Source organism: Salmo salar, chromosome ssa21, assembly GCF_905237065.1.
Source record: "Salmo salar chromosome ssa21, Ssal_v3.1, whole genome shotgun sequence".
Lineage (NCBI taxonomy): Eukaryota > Metazoa > Chordata > Actinopteri > Salmoniformes > Salmonidae > Salmo > Salmo salar.
Genome location: NC_059462.1, coordinates 31,990,404 through 32,016,460, shown reverse-complemented (window position 1 = coordinate 32,016,460; position 26,057 = coordinate 31,990,404). Strand labels below are relative to the sequence as shown.

Below are 26,057 nucleotides of genomic sequence, written 5' to 3'. Positions count from 1 at the left end.
GCCTGTACTGTACTCTCCAAGAGTATATAACACTACATGCCTGTACTGTACTCTCCAAGAGTATATAACACTATATGCCTGTACTGTACTCTCCAAGAGTATATAACACTATATGCCTGTACTGTACTCTCCAAGGGTATATAACATTACATGCCTGTACTGTACTCTCCAAGAGTATATAACACTATATGCCTGTACTGTACTCTCCAAGAGTATATACCATTACATGCCTGTACTGTACTCTCCAAGAGTATATAACACTACATGCCTGTACTGTACTCTCCAAGAGTATATAACACTATATGCCTGTACTGTACTCTCCCCAAGAGTATATAACATTACATGCCTGTACTGTACTCTCCAAGAGTATATAACATGACATGCCTGTACTGTACTCTCCAAGAGTATATAACACTATATGCCTGTACTGTACTCTCCCCAAGAGTATATAACATTACATGCCTGTACTGTACTCTCCAAGAGTATATAACACTACATGCCTGTACTGTACTCTCCAAGAGTATATAACACTATATGCCTGTACTGTACTCTCCAAGAGTATATAACACTATATGCCTGTACTGTACTCTCCAAGGGTATATAACATTACATGCCTGTACTGTACTCTCCAAGAGTATATAACACTATATGCCTGTACTGTACTCTCCAAGAGTATATACCATTACATGCCTGTACTGTACACTCCAAGAGTATATAACACTACATGCCTGTACTGTACTCTCCAAGAGTATATAATACTATATGCCTGTACTGTACTCTCCAAGAGTATATAACACTATATGCCTGTACTGTACTCTCTCCAAGAGTATATAACATTACATGCCTGTACTGTACTCTCCAAGAGTATATAACACTATATGCCTGTACTGTACTCTCCAAGAGTATATAACACTACATGCCTGTACTGTACTCTCCAAGAGTATATAACACTATATGCCTGTACTGTACTCTCCAAGAGTATATAACACTATATGCCTGTACTGTACTCTCCAAGAGTATATAACACTATATGCCTGTACTGTACTCTCTCCAAGAGTATATAACATGACATGCCTGTACTGTAATCTCCAAGAGTATATAACACTATATGCCTGTACTGTACTCTCCCTGAGTGTATTGACTGCTGCTGGGACAATTACGACATTGCCTGATTGATTGATTGATTGATGATACTCACGTGTGCAGGCCATAGTGGGTGGGTCTCTCTCAGATCTGTAGAAAGTCTTCTCACAGTGGCAGACAGCAGCCCCCTCGCCATAGCTGAAACTGTGAGGGGGACACTTGGAACACTTGATGTTCCCTGTAAACGCCTTGTAGAAGCCTGGTCGACACGCTGTGGAGAGAAAGAGGGATTTATGGCTATATATATATGTATATGTCAGGATCACAGACACAGAGATATGGTTATACTGTATATGTCAGGATAACAGACCAGAGATATGGTTATACATGTCAGGATAACAGACACAGAGATATGGTTATACTGTATATGGCAGGATAACAGACACAGAGATATGGTTATACTGTGTATGGCAGGATAACAGACACAGAGATATGGTTATACTGTATATGGCAGGATAACAGACACAGAGATATGGTTATACTGTATATGGCAGGATAACAGACACAGAGATATGGTTATACTGTATATGGCAGGATAACAGACACAGAGATATGGTTATACTGTATATGGCAGGATAACAGACACAAAGATATGGTTATACTGTATATGGCAGGATAACAGACACAAAGATATGGTTATACTGTATATGGCAGGATAACAGACACAGAGATATGGTTATACATGTCAGGATCACAGACACAGAGATATGGTTATACATGTCAGGATCACAGACACAGAGATATGGTTATACATGTCAGGATAACAGACACAGAGATATGGTTATACTGTATATGGCAGGATAACAGACACAGAGATATGGTTATACTGATGGCAGGATAACAGACACAAAGATATGGTTATACTGTAATGTCAGGATAACAGACACAGAGATATGGTTATACGTATGGCAGGATAACAGACACATATATATGGTTATACTGTTATGTCAGGATAACAGACACAGAGATATGGTTATACATGTCAGGATAACAGACACAGAGATATGGTTATACATGTCAGGATAACAGACACAGAGATATGGTTATACATGTCAGGATAACAGACACAGAGATATGGTTATACTGTATATGGCAGGATAACAGACACAGATATATGGTTATACTGTGATATGGTTATACATGTCAGGATAACAGACACAGAGATATGGTTATACTGTATATGGCAGGATAACAGACACAGAGATATGGTTATACTGTATATGGCAGGATAACAGACACAGAGATATGGTTATACTGTATATGGCAGGATAACAGACACAGATATATGGTTATACTGTATATGGCAGGATAACAGACATTGATATGGTTATACTGTATATGGCAGGATAACAGACACAGAGATATGGTTATACTGTATATGGCAGGATAACAGACACAGATATATGGTTATACTGTATATGGCAGGATAACAGACACAGAGATATGGTTAAACTGTATATGGCAGGATAACAGACACAGAGATAGCAAATTCACAAAAGAGAAAGAACGATGACATCAAATGGCAGGACATTTGTTACACAGTCAATGGACATAGGCTTAGACAAGCAAACACAATCTGTTGACCTGATGAAATTAATCTCTACTGATTTATATCCAGAAAGACTAGGAAAATGAAGTACATTGAAAGCAGTAATGAGAAAAAAGATCCCTCTATTCTCTCCCTTTCTTCTCCTACACTCTGTCCTCCCTCTCTCCCTGCAGTCCGATCCTAAAGCCTGTATACCTCAGGGACAAATGGCCTTTCAAATCCCTCTCAGCCTTTAACCGATGGTACCACACGCACACACACACACACTATCCCCAGGTATGCAGTCAGAGGAGAATTCCACTTCTGGGGTTGTCAGAGTGCCCATCGATTTAACAAGGTAACACAGGCTGAGCCATCTGAGGGCTTCACCTTGAAGTACTGAAAGCCTTGATGTGTGTGTTTGTGTGTGTGTGTGTGTGTGGATGGAGTCTTTCCATTTCTCCTTCTGATAAATTAACCTACAGGAGCCCTGAAACCACATCCACGCAGATCAAATGGGATTAATTAGGACATGACACACACACACACACACACACACACGCACACGCGCACGCGCACACGCACCCAAACACGCACACAGACGCACGCACGCAGACGCACGCACGCAGACGCACGCACGCACACACACTGCAGAAGCCCCTTCCACCAACACAGGCTGCAGTATCAATATGATGAGTGACACCCCCTGCAGCGGCCCAAGGTTGGCTGTGCCATTAACCTCTGGTAGTGCATGGGTTTATACATGGCCTTGATTCACACACTGTCACTCCGTTATTCCCCCAGCAGAACTGTTTTAAACTGTCAACTAATGATACTTCTGTCTGACCCTCAAACAGCTGAGGGAAGAGACACACACACACGAACACACACGCACGCATCCACACATAGGCCAAGGCCTCCTGCTAAAACGGACCAATAAAACAACATTAACGACAACAACAACACAGGTACTAAAATCTTGCAGCCGGCTGCATTAGAATGAGCTCTCCAGAATTGAAAAGACTGCTAAATGCATAACATAGGTATTTGATTAACCACATAACCACATAATGTGTAAATATTTGTATGAACATAATAAGATTCAAGAACTGAGACATAAACTGAACCAGTTCCACAGACACGTTACTAACAGAAATGGAATAATGTGTCACTGAACAAAGTGGGGGTCAAAATCTAAAGTAACACAGTAAGTATCTGGTGTGGCCACCAGCTGCATTAAGTACTGCAGTGCATCTCCTCCTCATGGACTGCACCAGATTTGTCAGTTCATGCTGTGAGATGTTACCCCACTCTTCCACCAAGGCGCTTGCAAGTTCACAGACATTTCTGGGGGGAATGGCCCTAGCCCTCACCCTCTGATCCAACAGGTCCCAGACGTGCTCAATGGGATTGAGATCCGGTCTCTTCGCTGGTCATGGCTGAACACTGACATTCCTGTCTTGCAGGAAATCACGCACAGATGAGCAGTATGGCTGGTGGCATTGTCATGCTGGAGGGTCATGTCAGGATGATCCTGCAGGAAGGGTACCACATGAGGGAGGAGGATGTCTTCCCTGTAACGCACAGCGTTGAGATTGCCTGCAATGACAACAAGCTCAGTCCGATGATGCTGTGACACACCGCCCCCAGACCATGACGGACCCTCCACCTCCAAATCGATCCCGCTCCAGAGTACAGGCCTCGGTGTAATGCTCATTCGATAAACGATAAACGCGAATCCGACCATCACCCCTGGTGAGACAAGACCGCAACTCGTCAGTGAAGAGCTCTTTTTGCCAGTCCTGTCTGGTCCAGCGACGGTGGGTTTCTGCCCATAGGTGACGTTGTTGCCGGTGATGTCTGGTGAGGACCTGCCTTACAACAGGCCTACAAGCCCTCAGTCCAGCCTCTCTCAGCCTATTGCGGACAGTCTGAGCACTGATGGAGGGATTGTGCGTTCCTGGTGTAACTCGGACAGTTGTTGTTGCCATCCTGTACCGGTCCCGCAGGTGTGATGTTCGGATGTACCGATACTGTGCAGGTGTTGTTACACGTGGTCTGCCACTGCGAGGACGATTAGCTGTCTGTGCTGTCTCCCTGTAGCGCTGTCTTAGGCGTCTCACAGTACGGACATTGCAATTTATTGCCCTGGCCACATCTGCAGTTCTCATGCCTCCTTGCAGCATGCCTAAGGCACATTCACGCAGTTGAGCAGGGACCCTGGGCATCTTTCTTTTGGTGTTTTTCAGAGTCAGTAGAAAGGCCTCTTTTAGTGTCCTAAGTTTTCATAACTGTGACCTTAATTGCCTACCATCTGTAAGCTGTTAGTGTCTTAACGACCATTCCACAGGTGCATGTTCATTAATTGTTTATGGTTCATTGAACAAGCATAGGAAACAGTGTTTAAACCCTTTACAATGAAGATCTGTGAAGTTATTTGGATTTTTACGAATTATCTTTGAAAGACAGGGTCCTGAAAAAGGGACGTTTCTTTTTTTGCTGAGTTAACAATACAGCTATCAACCCAAAGTAATGACTGCTATTGAAATGAAAGTTAACATGGATGAATCATGTCTGTTCCATCGTGGCAAGACTATTTCCTGGGCTCTGTTGTTGTTGATGTGGTAACACTGACTATACCAGACCAGAAAGTAACACAAAACCCTGCATCAGCCTTGACTCAGACACAGACAGAGAAAGAGAGAGAGATGGTGAAGGTAGAGAGCCAAAGTGTGCAAATGCATGTGTGTGTGTGCATGCATGGTTTGTGTGTGCTGGACAGCATTGGGCAGAGAGGGGGGCGTTCTAAGTGAGGATCATACCCTAAAACGTGGGCCCAGGGGCTCGGCTGAATCTGGGCCTGCTTCCCAAGGTTAACGAGCTCTGGAAGTCATCCACCACAACCACCACACAACCAAGATAGACCTACAGAACCTCTGAGGCTGGGCTCTGGGCCCTGGATGAACTGACCGACCGGGTTCTCCACCCACTGGACCAGAACTGGCAAGAGCAGCATGACAGCTCTGGCATAGCCCAGAACAGATGTACAGCGAGTGTGTGTATATGTGTTTGTGGGAGTGTGTCTGTCTATATGTGTGTGTGTGTGTGTGTGTGTGTGTGTGTGTGTGTGTGTGTGTGTGTGTGTGTGTGTGTGTGTGTGTGGGAGTATGTGTGTGTTTGTGGGATTGTGTCTGTCTAAATATGTTGTGTGTGTGTGTGTGTGTGTGTGTGTGTGTGTGTGTGTGTGTGTGTGTGTGTGTGTGTGTGTGTGTATATGTTTGTATCTTTGTGCTCTCAGCACGGTGGGCGATGGATCTCTCGTGGACTTCTCGTGGCGGCGAAGAGCAGCGATTCCAAGAGGAGCACAATTCTGCAGCATTTACTAGCAGAACCACATCAACAAATGTTGCAGAATAGTTCAGCTCTTGAAATCATAGAAAGTGTGAAGCGATGCAGGCAGGGGATGAGCTATCAGGGTGTTGGGATGTAGCTGGATAGCATTGTGTGTGTGTGTGTGTGTGTGTGTGTGTGTGTGTGTGTGTGTGTGTGTGTGTGTGCGTGTGTGTGTGTGCGTGTGTGTGTGTGTGCGTAACGTGGTAAGATTGACATATTGTGGAGCTGAGATGTGGTAGACTCGCATATGGAGAATGATCCTTTTCCACAAAAAGCAGATATCTACTTTCCCTGATGGAAAAACTCTTCCTCCATATTGCTTTTCTCTGGGCAGAGGGAAAACAGGACTAGTCTCACTATCCGTGTGTAGCTGTGTGTACACATGCCACTCATATTACTACTACACAACAGTACCATCACATTCCCCATCCCGCTCTACATAGATTATATTACTACTACACAACAGTACCATCACATTCCCCATCCCGCTCTACATAGATTATATTACTACTACACAACAGTACCATCACATTCCCCATCCCGCTCTACATAGATTATATTACTACTACACACAGTATCACATTCCCCATCCCGCTCTACATAGATTATATTACTACTACACAACAGTACCATCACATTACCATCCCGCTCTACATAGATTATATTACTACTAAACAGTACATCACATTCCCCATCCCGCTCTACATAGATTATATTACTACTACACAACAGTACCATCACATTCCCATCCCGCTCTACATAGATTATATTACTACTACACAACAGTACCATCACATTCCCCATCCCGCTCTACATAGATTATATTACTACTACACAACAGTACCATCACATTCCCATCCCGCTCTACATAGATTATATTACTACTACACAACAGTACCATCACATTCCCATCCCGCTCTACATAGATTATATTACTACTACACAACAGTACCATCACATTCCCATCCCGCTCTACATATATTATATTACTACTACACAACAGTACCATCACATTCCCCATCCCGCTCTACATAGATTATATTACTACTACACAACAGTACCATCACATTCCCATCCCACTCTACATAGATTATATTACTACTACACAACAGTACCATCACATTCCCATCCCACTCTACATAGATTATATTACTACTACACAACAGTACCATCACATTCCCCATCCCGCTCTACATAGATTATATTACTACTACACAACAGTACCATCACATTCCCATCCCGCTCTACATAGATTATATTACTACTAAAACATATCACATTCCCCATCCCGCTCTACATAGATTATATTACTACTACACAACAGTACCATCACATTCCCATCCCGCTCTACATAGATTATATTACTACTACAGACCATCACATTCCCCATCCCGCTCTACATAGATTATATTACTACTACACAACAGTACCATCACATTCCCCATCCCGCTCTACATAGATTATATTACTACTACACAACAGTACCATCACATTCCCATCCCGCTCTACATAGATTATATTACTACTTCACATTCCCATCCCGCTCTACATAGATTATATTACTACTACACAACAGTACCATCACATTCCCATCCCGCTCTACATAGATTATATTACTACTACACAACAGTACCATCACATTCCCATCCCGCTCTACATAGATTATATTACTACTACACAACAGTACCATCACATTCCCATCCCGCTCTACATAGATTATATTACTACTACACAACAGTACCATCACATTCCCATCCCGCTCTACATAGATTATATTACTACTACACAACAGTACCATCACATTCCCATCCCACTCTACATAGATTATATTACTACTACACAACAGTACCATCACATTCCCATCCCGCTCTACATAGATTATATTACTACTACACAACAGTACCATCACATTCCCCATCCCGCTCTACATAGATTATATTACTACTACACAACAGTACCATCACATTCCCATCCCGCTCTACATAGATTATATTACTACTACACAACAGTACCATCACATTCCCCATCCCGCTCTACATAGATTATATTACTACTACACAACAGTACCATCACATTCCCATCCCGCTCTACATAGATTATATTACTACTTCACATTCCCATCCCGCTCTACATAGATTATATTACTACTACACAACAGTACCATCACATTCCCATCCCACTCTACATATATTATATTACTACTACACAACAGTACCATCACATTCCCATCCCGCTCTACATAGATTATATTACTACTACACAACAGTACCATCACAATCCCCATCCCGCTCTACATAGATTATATTACTACTACACAACAGTACCATCACATTCCCATCCCGCTCTACATAGATTATATTACTACTACACAACAGTACCATCACATTCCCCATCCCGCTCTACATAGATTATATTACTACTACACAACAGTACCATCACATTACCATCCCGCTCTACATAGATTATATTACTACTACACAACAGTACCATCACATTCCCATCCCGCTCTACATAGATTATATTACTACTACACAACAGTACCATTACATTCCCATCCCGCTCTACATAGATTATATTACTACTACACAACAGTACCATCACATTCCCATCCCGCTCTACATAGATTATATTACTACTACACAACAGTACCATCACATTCCCATCCCGCTCTACATAGATTATATTACTACTACACAACAGTACCATCACATTCCCCATCCCGCTCTACATAGATTATATTACTACTACACAAGCTCACATTCCCCATCCCGCTCTACATAGATTATATTACTACTACACAACAGTACCATCACATTCCCATCCCACTCTACATAGATTATATTACTACTACACAACAGTACCATCACATTCCCATCCCGCTCTACATAGATTATATTACTACTACACAACAGTACCATCACATTCCCATCCCACTCTACATATATTATATTACTACTACACAACAGTACCATCACATTCCCATCCCGCTCTACATAGATTATATTACTACTACACAACAGTACCATCACATTCCCATCCCGCTCTACATAGATTATATTACTACTACACAACAGTACCATCACATTCCCCATCCCGCTCTACATAGATTATATTACTACTACACAACAGTACCATCACATTCCCCATCCCGCTCTACATAGATTATATTACTACTTCACATTCCCCATCCCGCTCTACATAGATTATATTACTACTACACAACAGTACCATCACATTCCCATCCCGCTCTACATAGATTATATTACTACTACACAACAGTACCATCACATTCCCATCCCGCTCTACATAGATTATATTACTACTACACAACAGTACCATCACATTCCCATCCCGCTCTACATAGATTATATTACTACTACACAACAGTACCATCACATTCCCATCCCGCTCTACATATATTATATTACTACTACACAACAGTACCATCACATTCCCCATCCCGCTCTACATAGATTATATTACTACTACACAACAGTACCATCACATTCCCATCCCGCTCTACATAGATTATATTACTACTACACAACAGTACCATCACATTACCATCCCGCTCTACATAGATTATATTACTACTACACAACAGTAGCATCACATTCCCATCCCGCTCTACATAGATTATATTACTACTACACAACAGTACCATCACATTCCCATCCCGCTCTACATAGATTATATTACTACTTCACATTCCCCATCCCGCTCTACATAGATTATATTACTACTACACAACAGTACCATCACATTCCCATCCCGCTCTACATAGATTATATTACTACTACACAACAGTACCATCACATTCCCCATCCCGCTCTACATAGATTATATTACTACTACACAACAGTACCATCACATTCCCATCCCGCTCTACATAGATTATATTACTACTACACAACAGTACCATCACATTCCCATCCCGCTCTACATAGATTATATTACTACTACACAACAGTACCATCACATTCCCATCCCGCTCTACATAGATTATATTACTACTACACAACAGTACCATCACATTCCCCATCCCGCTCTACATAGATTATATTACTACTACACAACAGTACCATCACATTCCCATCCCGCTCTACATAGATTATATTACTACTACACAACAGTACCATCACATTCCCATCCCGCTCTACATAGATTATATTACTACTACACAACAGTACCATCACATTCCCATCCCGCTCTACATAGATTATATTACTACTACACAACAGTACCATCACATTCCCCATCCCGCTCTACATAGATTATATTACTACTACACAACAGTACCATCACATTCCCCATCCCGCTCTACATAGATTATATTACTACTACACAACAGTACCATCACATTCCCATCCCGCTCTACATAGATTATATTACTACTACACAACAGTACCATCACATTCCCATCCCGCTCTACATATATTATATTACTACTACACAACAGTACCATCACATTCCCCATCCCGCTCTACATAGATTATATTACTACTACACAAGTATCACATTCCCCATCCCGCTCTACATAGATTATATTACTACTACACAACAGTACCATCACATTCCCATCCCGCTCTACATAGATTATATTACTACTACACAACAGTACCATCACATTCCCCATCCCGCTCTACATAGATTATATTACTACTACACAACAGTACCATCACATTCCCATCCCGCTCTACATAGATTATATTACTACTACACAACAGTACCATCACATTCCCATCCCACTCTACATAGATTATATTACTACTACACAACAGTACCATCACATTCCCCATCCCGCTCTACATAGATTATATTACTACTACACAACAGTACCATCACATTCCCCATCCCACTCTACATAGATTATATTACTACTACACAACAGTACCATCACATTCCCATCCCACTCTACATAGATTATATTACTACTACACAACAGTACCATCACATTCCCCATCCCGCTCTACATAGATTATATTACTACTTCACATTCCCCATCCCGCTCTACATAGATTATATTACTACTACACAACAGTACCATCACATTCCCCATCCCGCTCTACATAGATTATATTACTACTACACAACAGTACCATCACATTCCCATCCCGCTCTACATAGATTATATTACTACTACACAACAGTACCATCACATTCCCATCCCGCTCTACATAGATTATATTACTACTACACAACAGTACCATCACATTCCCATCCCGCTCTACATAGATTATATTACTACTACACAACAGTACCATCACATTACCATCCCGCTCTACATAGATTATATTACTACTACACAACAGTACCATCACATTCCCATCCCGCTCTACATAGATTATATTACTACTACACAACAGTACCATCACATTCCCATCCCGCTCTACATAGATTATATTACTACTACACAACAGTACCATCACATTCCCATCCCGCTCTACATAGATTATATTACTACTACACAACAGTACCATCACATTCCCATCCCGCTCTACATAGATTATATTACTACTACACAACAGTACCATCACATTCCCCATCCCGCTCTACATAGATTATATTACTACTACACAACAGTACCATCACATTCCCATCCCGCTCTACATAGATTATATTACTACTACACAACAGTACCATCACATTCCCATCCCGCTCTACATAGATTATATTACTACTACACAACAGTACCATCACATTCCCATCCCGCTCTACATAGATTATATTACTACTACACAACAGTACCATCACATTCCCATCCCGCTCTACATAGATTATATTACTACTACACAACAGTACCATCACATTCCCCATCCCGCTCTACATAGATTATATTACTACTTCACATTCCCCATCCCGCTCTACATAGATTATATTACTACTACACAACAGTACCATCACATTCCCATCCCGCTCTACATAGATTATATTACTACTACACAACAGTACCATCACATTCCCCATCCCGCTCTACATAGATTATATTACTACTACACAACAGTACCATCACATTCCCATCCCGCTCTACATAGATTATATTACTACTACACAACAGTACCATCACATTCCCATCCCGCTCTACATAGATTATATTACTACTACACAACAGTACCATCACATTCCCCATCCCGCTCTACATAGATTATATTACTACTACACAACAGTACCATCACATTCCCCATCCCGCTCTACATAGATTATATTACTACTACACAACAGTACCATCACATTCCCATCCCGCTCTACATAGATTATATTACTACTACACAACAGTACCATCACATTCCCCATCCCGCTCTACATAGATTATATTACTACTAAACAGTAATCACATTCCCCATCCCGCTCTACATAGATTATATTACTACTACACAACAGTACCATCACATTCCCCATCCCGCTCTACATAGATTATATTACTACTACACAACAGTACCATCACATTCCCATCCCGCTCTACATAGATTATATTACTACTACACAACAGTACCATCACATTCCCATCCCGCTCTACATAGATTATATTACTACTACACAACAGTACCATCACATTCCCATCCCGCTCTACATAGATTATATTACTACTACACAACAGTACCATCACATTACCATCCCGCTCTACATAGATTATATTACTACTACACAACAGTACCATCACATTCCCATCCCGCTCTACATAGATTATATTACTACTACACAACAGTACCATCACATTCCCATCCCGCTCTACATAGATTATATTACTACTACACAACAGTACCATCACATTCCCATCCCGCTCTACATAGATTATATTACTACTACACAACAGTACCATCACATTCCCATCCCGCTCTACATAGATTATATTACTACTACACAACAGTACCATCACATTCCCCATCCCGCTCTACATAGATTATATTACTACTACACAACAGTACCATCACATTCCCATCCCGCTCTACATAGATTATATTACTACTACACAACAGTACCATCACATTCCCATCCCGCTCTACATAGATTATATTACTACTACACAACAGTACCATCACATTCCCATCCCGCTCTACATATATTATATTACTACTACACAACAGTACCATCACATTCCCCATCCCGCTCTACATAGATTATATTACTACTACACAACAGTACCATCACATTCCCATCCCGCTCTACATAGATTATATTACTACTACACAACAGTACCATCACATTCCCATCCCACTCTACATAGATTATATTACTACTACACAACAGTACCATCACATTCCCATCCCGCTCTACATAGATTATATTACTACTACACAACAGTACCATCACATTCCCATCCCGCTCTACATAGATTATATTACTACTACTCACATTCCCCATCCCGCTCTACATAGATTATATTACTACTACACAACAGTACCATCACATTCCCATCCCGCTCTACATAGATTATATTACTACTAAAACTCACATTCCCCATCCCGCTCTACATAGATTATATTACTACTACACAACAGTACCATCACATTCCCATCCCGCTCTACATAGATTATATTACTACTACACAACAGTACCATCACATTCCCCATCCCGCTCTACATAGATTATATTACTACTACACAACAGTACCATCACATTCCCATCCCGCTCTACATAGATTATATTACTACTACACAAATCACATTCCCATCCCGCTCTACATAGATTATATTACTACTACACAACAGTACCATCACATTCCCATCCCGCTCTACATAGATTATATTACTACTACACAACAGTACCATCACATTCCCATCCCGCTCTACATAGATTATATTACTACTACACAACAGTACCATCACATTCCCATCCCGCTCTACATAGATTATATTACTACTACACAACAGTACCATCACATTCCCATCCCGCTCTACATAGATTATATTACTACTACACAACAGTACCATCACATTCCCATCCCGCTCTACATAGATTATATTACTACTACACAACAGTACCATCACATTCCCATCCCGCTCTACATAGATTATATTACTACTACACAACAGTACCATCACATTCCCCATCCCGCTCTACATAGATTATATTACTACTTCACATTCCCCATCCCGCTCTACATAGATTATATTACTACTACACAACAGTACCATCACATTCCCATCCCACTCTACATAGATTATATTACTACTACACAACAGTACCATCACATTCCCATCCCGCTCTACATAGATTATATTACTACTACACAACAGTACCATCACATTCCCATCCCGCTCTACATATATTATATTACTACTACACAACAGTACCATCACATTCCCATCCCGCTCTACATAGATTATATTACTACTACACAACAGTACCATCACATTCCCATCCCGCTCTACATAGATTATATTACTACTACACAACAGTACCATCACATTCCCCATCCCGCTCTACATAGATTATATTACTACTACACAACAGTACCATCACATTCCCCATCCCGCTCTACATAGATTATATTACTACTAAAAGTAATCACATTCCCATCCCGCTCTACATAGATTATATTACTACTACACAACAGTACCATCACATTCCCATCCCGCTCTACATAGATTATATTACTACTACACAACAGTACCATCACATTCCCATCCCGCTCTACATAGATTATATTACTACTACACAACAGTACCATCACATTCCCATCCCGCTCTACATATATTATATTACTACTACAGAACAGTACCATCACATTCCCATCCCGCTCTACATAGATTATATTACTACTACACAACAGTACCATCACATTACCATCCCGCTCTACATAGATTATATTACTACTACACAACAGTAGCATCACATTCCCCATCCCGCTCTACATAGATTATATTACTACTACACAACAGTACCATCACATTCCCATCCCGCTCTACATAGATTATATTACTACTACAATCACATTCCCCATCCCGCTCTACATAGATTATATTACTACTACACAACAGTACCATCACATTCCCATCCCGCTCTACATAGATTATATTACTACTACACAACAGTACCATCACATTCCCCATCCCGCTCTACATAGATTATATTACTACTACACAACAGTACCATCACATTCCCATCCCGCTCTACATAGATTATATTACTACTACACAACAGTACCATCACATTCCCATCCCGCTCTACATAGATTATATTACTACTACACAACAGTACCATCACATTCCCATCCCGCTCTACATATATTATATTACTACTACACAACAGTACCATCACATTCCCCATCCCGCTCTACATAGATTATATTACTACTTCACATTCCCCATCCCGCTCTACATAGATTATATTACTACTACACAACAGTACCATCACATTCCCATCCCGCTCTACATAGATTATATTACTACTACACAACAGTACCATCACATTCCCCATCCCGCTCTACATAGATTATATTACTACTACACAACAGTACCATCACATTCCCATCCCGCTCTACATAGATTATATTACTACTACACAACAGTACCATCACATTCCCATCCCGCTCTACATAGATTATATTACTACTACACAACAGTACCATCACATTCCCATCCCGCTCTACATAGATTATATTACTACTACACAACAGTACCATCACATTACCATCCCGCTCTACATAGATTATATTACTACTACACAACAGTACCATCACATTCCCCATCCTGCTCTACATAGATTATATTACTACTTCACATTCCCCATCCCGCTCTACATAGATTATATTACTACTACACAACAGTACCATCACATTCCCATCCCGCTCTACATAGATTATATTACTACTACACAACAGTACCATCACATTCCCATCCCGCTCTACATAGATTATATTACTACTACACAACAGTACCATCACATTCCCATCCCGCTCTACATAGATTATATTACTACTACACAACAGTACCATCACATTCCCCATCCCGCTCTACATAGATTATATTACTACTACACAACAGTACCATCACATTCCCCATCCCGCTCTACATAGATTATATTACTACTTCACATTCCCCATCCCGCTCTACATAGATTATATTACTACTACACAACAGTACCATCACATTCCCATCCCACTCTACATAGATTCTATTACTACTACACAACAGTACCATCACATTCCCATCCCGCTCTACATAGATTATATTACTACTACACAACAGTACCATCACATTCCCATCCCGCTCTACATAGTTTATATTTAAAGTGGCACCGTCATAGGATAGTACCTTTCCAACAAGTCAGTTCGTCAAACTTCTGCACAGCACAAGAACTGTTTGTTGGGAGCTTCATGAAATGGGTTTCCTTGACCAAGCAGCCGCACACAAGCCTAAGATCACCACGCTCAATGCCAAGCGCCGCCATTGGAGTGATGAATCACGCTTCACCAGCTGGCAGTCCGACGGACTAATCTGGGTTTGGCGGATACCAGGTGAACTCTACGTGCCTGAATGCATAGTGCCAACTGTAAAGTTTGGTGGAGGAGGAATAATGGTATAGGGCTGTTTTTCATGGTTCGGGCTAGGCCCCTCAGTTCCAGTGAAGGGAAATATTAACGCTACAGCAAACAATGACATTCTAACGATTCTGTGATTTCAACTTTGTGGCAACAGTTTGAGGAAGGACCTTTCCTGTTTCAGCATGACAATGCCTCTGTGCACAAAGCGAGGGCCATACAGAAAGGGTTTGTCGAGATTGCGAGCCAGGCCTAATGGCTGAATGGAAGCAAGTCCCTGCAGTAATGTTCCAACATCTAGTGGAAAGCCTTCCCAGAAGAGTGGAGGCTGTTATAATAGCAAAAGGGGACCAACTCCATATTAATGCCCATGACCTTAGAATGAGATGTTTGGCGAGCAGGTGTCCACATACTTTTGGTCATGTAGTGCATTATTATATTGATTATATAGTGTAATTTTCCACATGTTGGACATAGAAGAGCCAAGAAGAGTTATCCGATTAAATTACGGTACTAACATTACAATAATAACAAACAACTCACACGCTTTCCCTAGATACAGTACATGTACGGTTACCCATCCATTCCTGTTCAATCTGTGAAAGGGAGGGAACAAGAGCAGAGGGGATTAGGAAACATCTCTCCAAGAATGAGATGCGACTTCGACTCATCTGCCTTGGTCTTTTTCTGTAATTCCGACCCATTTTTGGGGTATTGAAGAGGAGACGCCGGCGTTACAGAGGCAAGAGAGGCAAGATTAAGGTGAATGGAAAACCGGACACCACTTCCCTCCATTCTATTGGCCAATAATCACTTTCAGTCACTTGATAATAAGATTGATGACCTCCAATCACTGATTTGCTACCAAAGGGACTATCGGAATTGCAATATTCTCTGCTTTTATGAAACACGGCTTTCGGATAAGATACCCCCATGGTTATCCTACTCGATTGATTCTCCATTCACTGAGCGAACAGGACAGTGGCGTCAGGGAAAGCAAGAGGGGTAAAGATTTGCCTCTTCATCAACAACAAATGGTGTGCTGACTCGAGCGCAGTGCAAATATCGACCCTTTGTTTACCTGTGTTGGAATACCTGATGGTCAAATCCCGACCCTTCTACCTCACGAGGGAGTTTTCAGCTGTTGTATACTGCACATTCCAACTCATGACAATGAAAATAACAAGCTGGCACTTAAAAAACTGTAAGAGGCAATAAACAAGCAAGAAAACTTGCACCCGAAGGCTGCTTTCCTTGTTGCTGGCAATTTTAATTCAGCATCATTAACCTGTTGGGGCTAGGGGGCAGTATTTGCACGGCTGGATAAAAAAATGTACCCGATTTAATCTGGTTACTAATCCTACCCAGTAACTAGAATATGCATATACTTATTATATATGGATAGAAAACACCCTAAAGTTTCTAAAACTGTTTGAATGCTGTCTGTGAGTATAACAGAACTCATTTGGCAGGCAAAACCCTGAGACATTTTCTGACAGGAAGTGGATACCTGATGTGTTGTATTACCTTTAAACCTATGCCATTGAAAAACACAGGGGCTGAGGAATATTTTGGCACTTCCTATTGCTTCCACTAGATGTCACCAGCCTTTACAAAGTGTTTTGAGTCTTCTGGAGGGAGATCTGACCGAACAAGAGCCATGGAACGATGATGGCCCATTAGACACCTGGCGCGCGAGTTCATGTTGGGTTCCCTCGTTCCAATACGTTATAAAAGAGAATGCATTCGTCCACCTTGAATATTATTCATGTTCTGGTTAAAAAAGGCCCTAATGATTTATGCTATACAACGTTTGACATGTTTGAACGAATGTAAATATATTTTTTCCCCTCGTTCATGAAGTGAAGTCCGGCGGGCTTAGATCATGTGCTAACAAGACGGAGATTTTTGGACATAAATGATGAGCTTTTTTGAACAAAACTACATTCGTTATGGACCTGTGATACCTGGAAGTGACATCTTATGAAGAGAATCAAAGGTAATGGATTATTTACATAGTATTTTCGATTTTAGATCTCCCCAACATGGCGGCTAGTCTGTATCGCAACGCGTATTTTTCTGGGCGCAGTGCTCAGATTATTGCAAAGTGTGATTTCCCAGTAAGGTTATTTTTAAATCTGGCAAGTTGATTGCGTTCAAGAGATGTAAATCTATAATTCTTTAAATGACAATATAATATTTTACCAATGTTTTCTAATTTTAATTATTTAATTTGTGGTGCTGACTTGAATGCCGGTTATTGGAGGGAAACGATTTCCTGAACATCAACGCCACAGTAAAACGCTGTTTTTGGATATAAATATGAACTTGATAGAACTAAAAATGCATGCATTGTCTAACACAATGTCCTAGGAGTGTCATCTGTTGGAGATTGTAAAAGGTTAGTGCATCATTTTAGCTGATTTATGGTTTTGGTGACGCCTGTCTTTGAATTGGCACAACATTACACACAACTCTTGTAAATGTACTGTCCTAACATACTCTAAATTTATGCTTTCGCCGTAAGGTTAGATTAAGGAGATGTTTATCTTTCAAAGGGTGTAAAATTGTTGTATGTTTGAAAAATTTGAATTTTGACATTTATTTGGATTCAAATTTGCCGCTCTTGAAATGCACCTGCTGTTGATGGAGTGCACCACGGGTGGGACGCTTGCGTCCCACCTAGCCCATAGAGGTTAAGACAACTTATGCCTAACTCCCATCAACACGTCACCAATATTACTCTACCCACAAGCAAGCATACAAGGTCGTCCGTCGTCCCCCATTCGGCAAATCAGAACATAACTCCGTACTATTTATTCCTGTTTACATGCAGAAGCTCGAACAGGAAGTACCCGTGACTCGCTCCGTTGAGAAATGATCATCAGAATCAGACATTATGCTACAGGAGCTTTGATAGCGCTAATTGGAATATTATGTTCCAAGGCTAACCACCTCGGTCACAGGCTTCATTAGGAAATGCAACAATCAAAACCCCTAGATTAACACTGAAGCTATGACCTCTGCAGAGTCATCAAACGAGCAAAAGGACAATATGTTTCTCATTTCAGGAAACTAGGCCTATGTCGCGTGTCACTACTTCACAGGAGCGCCATTTAAACGTAAACTATTTTTTTTAAATGTTGTTTTCTGGAACATGTGAACTTTCATGTGCCTTAACCTGTTTAGGATAGGGGGCAGTATTTTCACGGCCAGATAAAAAACGTACCCGATTTAATCTGGTTATTACTCCTGCCCAGAAACTAGAATATGCATATAATTAGTAGATGTGGATAGAAAACACCCTAAAGTTTCTAAAACTGTTTGAATGGTGTCTGTGAGTATAACAGAACTCATATGGCAGGCCAAAACCTGAGAAGATTCCATACAGGAAGTGCCCTCTCTGACCATTTCTTGTCCTTCTATAGCCTCTTTATGGAAAATAGAGGATCTCTGCTGTAACATGACATTTTCTAAGGCTCCATTAGGCTCTCAGAAGGCGCCAGAACGGGGAATGATGACTCTGCAGTCCCTGCAGAGTCATCATTCCCCGTTCTGGCGCCTTCTGAGAAAAACAGTAGGGCATTTGGAAAGTGGTCGATCTGAGAACAATGACACGGGCGTGCGCGTGCACGTGAAGAGTCCATTTTACATTTTCAGTGTTTGAACGAAAACAACGTCTCCCGGTCGGAATATTATCGCTATTTTATGAGAAAAATCGCATAAAAATTGATTTTAAACAGCGTTTGACATGCTTCGAAGTACGGTAATGGAATATTTAGAAATGTTTTGTCACGATACACGCCGGCGCGTCACCCTTCGGATAGTGTCTTGAAAGCAAGAACAAACGCAGCTATTTGGATATAACTATGGATTATTTGGAACCAAAACAACATTGGGTGTTGAAGTAGAAGTCCTGGGAGTGCATTCTGACGAAGAACAGTAAAGGTAATCCAATTTTTCTTATAGTAAATCTGAGTTTGGTGAGTGCCAAACTTGGTGGGTGTCAAAATAGCTAGCCATGATGGCCGGGCTATGTACTCAGAATATTGCAAAATGTGCTTTCACCGAAAAGCTATTTTAAAATCTGACATAGCGATTGCATAAAGGAGTTCTGTATCTATAATTCTTAAAATAATTGTTATGTTTTTTGTGAACGTTTATCATGAGTAATTTAGTAAATTCACCGGAAGTTTCGGTGGGTATGCTAGTTCTGAACGTCACATGCTAATGTAAAAAGCTGGTTTTTGATATAAATATGAACTTGATTGAACAAAACATGCATGTATTGTATAACATAATGTCCTAGGAGTGTCATCTGATGAAGATCATCAAAGGTTAGTGCTGCATTTAGCTGTGGTTTTGGTTTTTGTGACATTATATGCTAGCTTGAAAAATGGGTGTGTGATTATTTCTGGCTGGGTACTCTCCTGACATAATCTAATGTTTTGCTTTCGTTGTAAAGCCTTTTTGAAATCGGACAATGTGGTTAGATAAAGGAGAGTCTTGTCTTTAAAATGGTGTAAAATAGTCATATGTTTGAAAAATTGAAGTTTTTGGATTTTTGAGGAGTTTGTATTTCGCGCCACGCCCTATCATTGGATATTGGAGCGGCGTTCCGCTAGTGGAACATCTAAATGTAAGAGGTTAATAACAAACTTGTATGCAATCTGTAAATACAAATAAAATTGTTAAATTACGAGCCTAGTTGGTTTAGCCGAGGAAAAAGCCAGCAACCTTCCAGCTAGCCATGATTGGCTGAGATAATGAGTGGGCTGGACATGCCGAGAGATGAGTTCGGATTGGTCTGCCATGTAGCTCGCTTCTGTCTATAATATGAGCTGGTCAGTATGTGTAGGTAATCCTTTCTAATGCGGCTTTTTTGAAAGATATCACGTAGTAGAACTGCATAAGTGTTGCTCTCCACTTTATGGAGGACAGAGTTTTGAAATCAGTGGAATTAGAGTATGATAGCTAAGGAAATTGAAAAAAATCTGCCGTTTGATTGCAAATATGCAGACCGAGTCGAAAAGAGAACACACAGAAAGAAGGCTGTTGTATAAAACTCCTGTCTCTGGAGTAAATCTTCAAACTAAGGGCAACCATGGCATCCGTGACAGAGGGAGAAGCGTCCATCCATGTATATGGGTAAGAGAGTCTCGCAGGCTACATTTTCAGATATTACACGTTTCAAATTTTGTCAGAAAGTTGTTTTCATTGTATGTTAAAGTGTACTGTTAGGTAGCTAGCTAACGTTATGTGTATGATCTGTGTAGTAATATTATTTGTATCTGAGAGCCATTTCCATTGCTAGTTATAGCCTATTGTTAGCTAGCTAACATTGAACCTGGTTGGTTAGCTACCTGCAGATTCATACAGGGTAGTAATGTCATGAGTTGGGATTATGGTTAATTGTTTAGCTAGCTAGCTAAATGTCTAGTACGGGAAAAAAATAAATAAAAAAAAAAATGTATGAAATGAAATGTAAGTCGCTCTGGATAAGAGCGTCTGCTAAATGACTAAAATGTAAAATGTAAAAATGTAAACAAAATAATGTTTTATGATGTCACTGCAACAACTGTCGATAGACGTCGTAGCTGGTTAATTAGTTCTGGCTATCTATTCCAATTTCAGAGCACTCTCGTCTGAGTGTGCCAGAGAGCAGAATGACTTTGAATTTACGAACGCTCAACACCCGTTGAATATGGCCGGTGTCAGTAAACGTTAGCAAAAAAGCTGAATTCAATTGTTGCCAGCAGCACAGTTGCAGTCACCAACGCTCTGGATAACATAAAAACAGCCTAACCAGCTAAGCTAGGGCAAGTAAAATAGTCAGTGAGCTGTTCTCTCATTTGTGTCTGGAAGTAGCTAGCAACCCCCTGTACTCCCTGTTCACCCACGACTGCAGCCACGCACGACTCCAACACACCATCACCAAGTTTGCTGACGACATAACTGTGGTAGGCCTGATCACCGACAACTATGAGACAGTCTACAGGGAGGAGGTCAGAGACCTGGCAGTGTGAGCCGGGACAACAACCTCTCCCTCAACTTCTGTAAGACCATGGAGCTGATGGTAGACTACAGGAAACGGTGTGGCGAGTACGCCCCCATCCACATCAACGGGGCTGCAGTGGAGCGGGTCGAGAGCTTCAAGTTCCTCTGTGTCCACATCACTAAGGACTTAAAATGGTCCACACATGCGCAGTCGTGAAGAAGCTATAGACTGTTCCTTCTGCTTCCGGTACCGGTGGATCAAGTCTGACACCAACAGGCTCCTGAATATCTTCTATCTCCAAGCCATAAAACTGCTAAATAGCTAACAAACGGAGTATCTGAGTTGACCCTTTTAGTTTTGAACTGTCTCTACGCACAATCCAACACACACACACACACACACACACACACACACACACACACACACACACACACACACACACACACACACACACACACACACACACACACACACACACACATATATATAGAGCTGGCAAGAAAGGCATTTCACTGTACTTGTGCACATGACATTAAAACTTGAAACTTGAACTTCAGCCATGGGATGTGTTCAGGGGCGAAAATCTGATATCAACTTTGGAGGGGACAATTACATGAAATTTTCTCAAGACCAATTCCTGAGGGGGACACCAAAAGTAGTGCTGTAACACATAGCCTACATTGTAATATGGTAAATGTATATTGAGGAACCAAAGAAATAAGGTGTTTGCCGTACTCCTAACTACCGGTACCCAAAACTACACAACTAATCACAACAGCAATACCATTGCCTTTAACAAATCTTAGTTCAGTCACCAGTTTAAGTTGAGAGTGGGGGTATACATGGCATTTTCCAATTATGTTCCTATTTTACAAGTAAAAAAAATTGAGAACCTTTCATAATGTTGCCAAACAAAGACTCAACAAACTTACCTGAGACTCCCTGTCTCTGCCAGTCTGTCCCTGCATATCTGTCCCCAACTCTGCTGTCTGTGTGCCATCTGTTGCCTGCTCTGCCTAATGACATCATTGTGAAACATTTCCATTAGAATTTCATTTCTTTCTTATGAACATTTTATCAACTAGTCTTTGAGATATTAGGCTACTAGGGTTCTTACTTTGCGTTTTGGTGTATTGAAAAATACTCTGATGTCCGTCTTTTATTTTTCTGCCATTTTTCTACCTGGCTGGCTGGCTGGCTACACACACACAGTGTGTAGGTTATTTACAGTAGGAGATGGGCTTCTATCATCTTCAATCATTCTATTTGGGCTTCGATCTAAAATGTGAAACGGATAAAAATGACAAGAGTTGACAGCTGTATGAGTTCACCATTTACACAACATATGCTGCAACCTTTTGTAATTTTAATAGTTTGTTTCATATTGGCTGGCTTCCAACAATAGCTGAATTTGCAAAGCTAGCGAGCACCAATTCCGTTTCAGTGGTGTTTGCTATAATCTTTGCTACCCGGGTTAAATAAAGGTGAAATAAAATAAATAAATAAAAGTTCCCTTGCGACCATTAAATATATTTAAGACAATGGTAGAAGAGAGTGTAGTTCTGTTCAGTTTGGATTTCAGTTTATCGCTAACCTTATCACAGGGACTTTGAAGCACTAACTTACATCATCTGCTTGCTGATCTTGGAATAAATTGACGATAGCAAAGATTCCATCTTTGACGACGCCACATAAATGGAATAGGAACTAGCTAGCTTAATAGTTAATATTTGCGCGCTAGCTCTGCATATTCAGCTAGTGTGTGTGCGCGATTGACTGGATTAACCTCACGTCAGTTACGTGCATTGAGTGCCTTTCAGACAGTAGATACAACCTCTCTGTTACCTAGCAATCTTTTGAAACTTAAAAATGCGCTATTAAGTGTCTATAATCAGCACAATTGCTTTCATTGCGTATTATTAATATTATTTAAATTACATAGTTATGTTTCAGTGATATATTGGGGGGGACAAATCATATTTTTCCCAGGATGGGGGGGTCGTGTCCCCCCGTGATTTCCGCCCCTGGATGTGTTCTATCCTGTGAGAGATAACAAACATCCTGTCTAGCTACACCCGAGTTCCTCACCATCCTAGTGGTGTTATATAACTCTGCTGAGACTGAGAGGCGTCTATCTCTCCGATACCATAGAAAAATTATATCATAGATCCTCAGATCTTCATTAAGATAGCAGATGGGTTCATTTGTGTTACAGTGAGTGAGAGTCGTCAGCTGCGATTACATGAGGCTGAGTCCTCTCCTCTCTTCTCTCTCTCTCCCTCTCCCCCCTCCTCACATGCCTCTGCTCTCTGTATGTTGTGTTTACATCTTGACATTTGAGAGATCTCTCTCTGAGCCGTGCTTCTCCCCCGTGCCTCCCCCTTCACCTTGATGTTCCTGATCTAATCTCAGCTATTACAACCCAGATCTCAATCTCTACATGGCATTTAGCATCAACACGACCTGCGGTTCACTGCACAACACACACAGGATGTTTACTGTGTGTGTGTGTGTGAGAGTAGTGGGGTTGAGCTGGCTATAGCTACTGTAGCTTAGCCTTGCAGGTGAAGTCACCTTGTCTGAGACCTGAAGTTACTGACACACCTGAAGCGGATTTTTAAATCGAGTTGAGGGTTTTGGTTGTTCTACAGTGTGAAGTGCTGTATCAAAAATCTCTAAGGTCTAACATGGAGAGTGTTAGATAGGAGGACAGAGAAAAAGAGAGACGAAGGGAGAAAGACAGAAAATAGGGGAAGAGACAGTAAAGAGACAAAGGGAGTGAGAGGTAGAGAGAGAGACAAAGAGAGAGACAGGGAAATATAGAGAGACTCCAGTCTCTACAATACAGTCCAGGCAGTGTTAGCCACGTCTGCCCCAACAGTAATATATCATTGACATTATTGCAGGCTGAGATCCGACATCACTGTGGTTTTATGGACCTTTCAGAGGTCAGCGCAGCTTGCTACTCCGTAGAGAAATGTTTATTGCTGGAGAGAAACAGTCTTTGGCCAAATGAACTAACAGAGTAGTAAACCTATCAGCAGACATCCTTTACAGCAGATAGTCCCAGGGAGAGAGAGAGAGACCCGGGGAGAGAGGCAGAGAAAAAAAGTCCGACAGAGAGATGAACCTGGAGAAGAGTCCCCTAAGCAAGCTGGTCCTGGGGCTCTGTTCACAAACACAAACACACCCCACAGAGCCCCGGGACAGCAACACAATTAGACCCAACCAAATCCTGAGAAAACAAAAAGATAATTGCTTGACACATTGGAAAGAATTTACAACAAAACTGAGCAAACTAGAATGGTATTTGGCCCTAAACAAAGAGTACACAGTGGCAGAATACCTGACCACTCTGACTTACCCAAAATTAAGGAAATCTTTGACTATGTACAGACTCAGTGAGCCGTAGGCAGACCTGGCTCTCAGGAGAAGGCAGGCTATGTGTAAACTGCCCACAAAATGAGGTGGAAACTGAGCTGCACTTCCTAACCTCCTGCCAAATGTATGAC

General features: G+C 41.2%; 1 protein-coding gene across 1 annotated transcript in view; it reads right to left on the bottom strand.

The window, feature by feature from the left end:
* The window catches only part of LOC106582188 (ephrin type-A receptor 6), a 218,615-nt gene that overhangs the window by 77,652 nt on the left and 114,906 nt on the right, over positions 1 to 26,057 (bottom strand). The window contains exon 6 of the mRNA XM_014165015.2: positions 1,199 to 1,354. Coding sequence (XP_014020490.1) covers positions 1,199 to 1,354 — 156 coding nt within the window. The remainder of the gene's footprint in view (positions 1 to 1,198; positions 1,355 to 26,057) is intronic.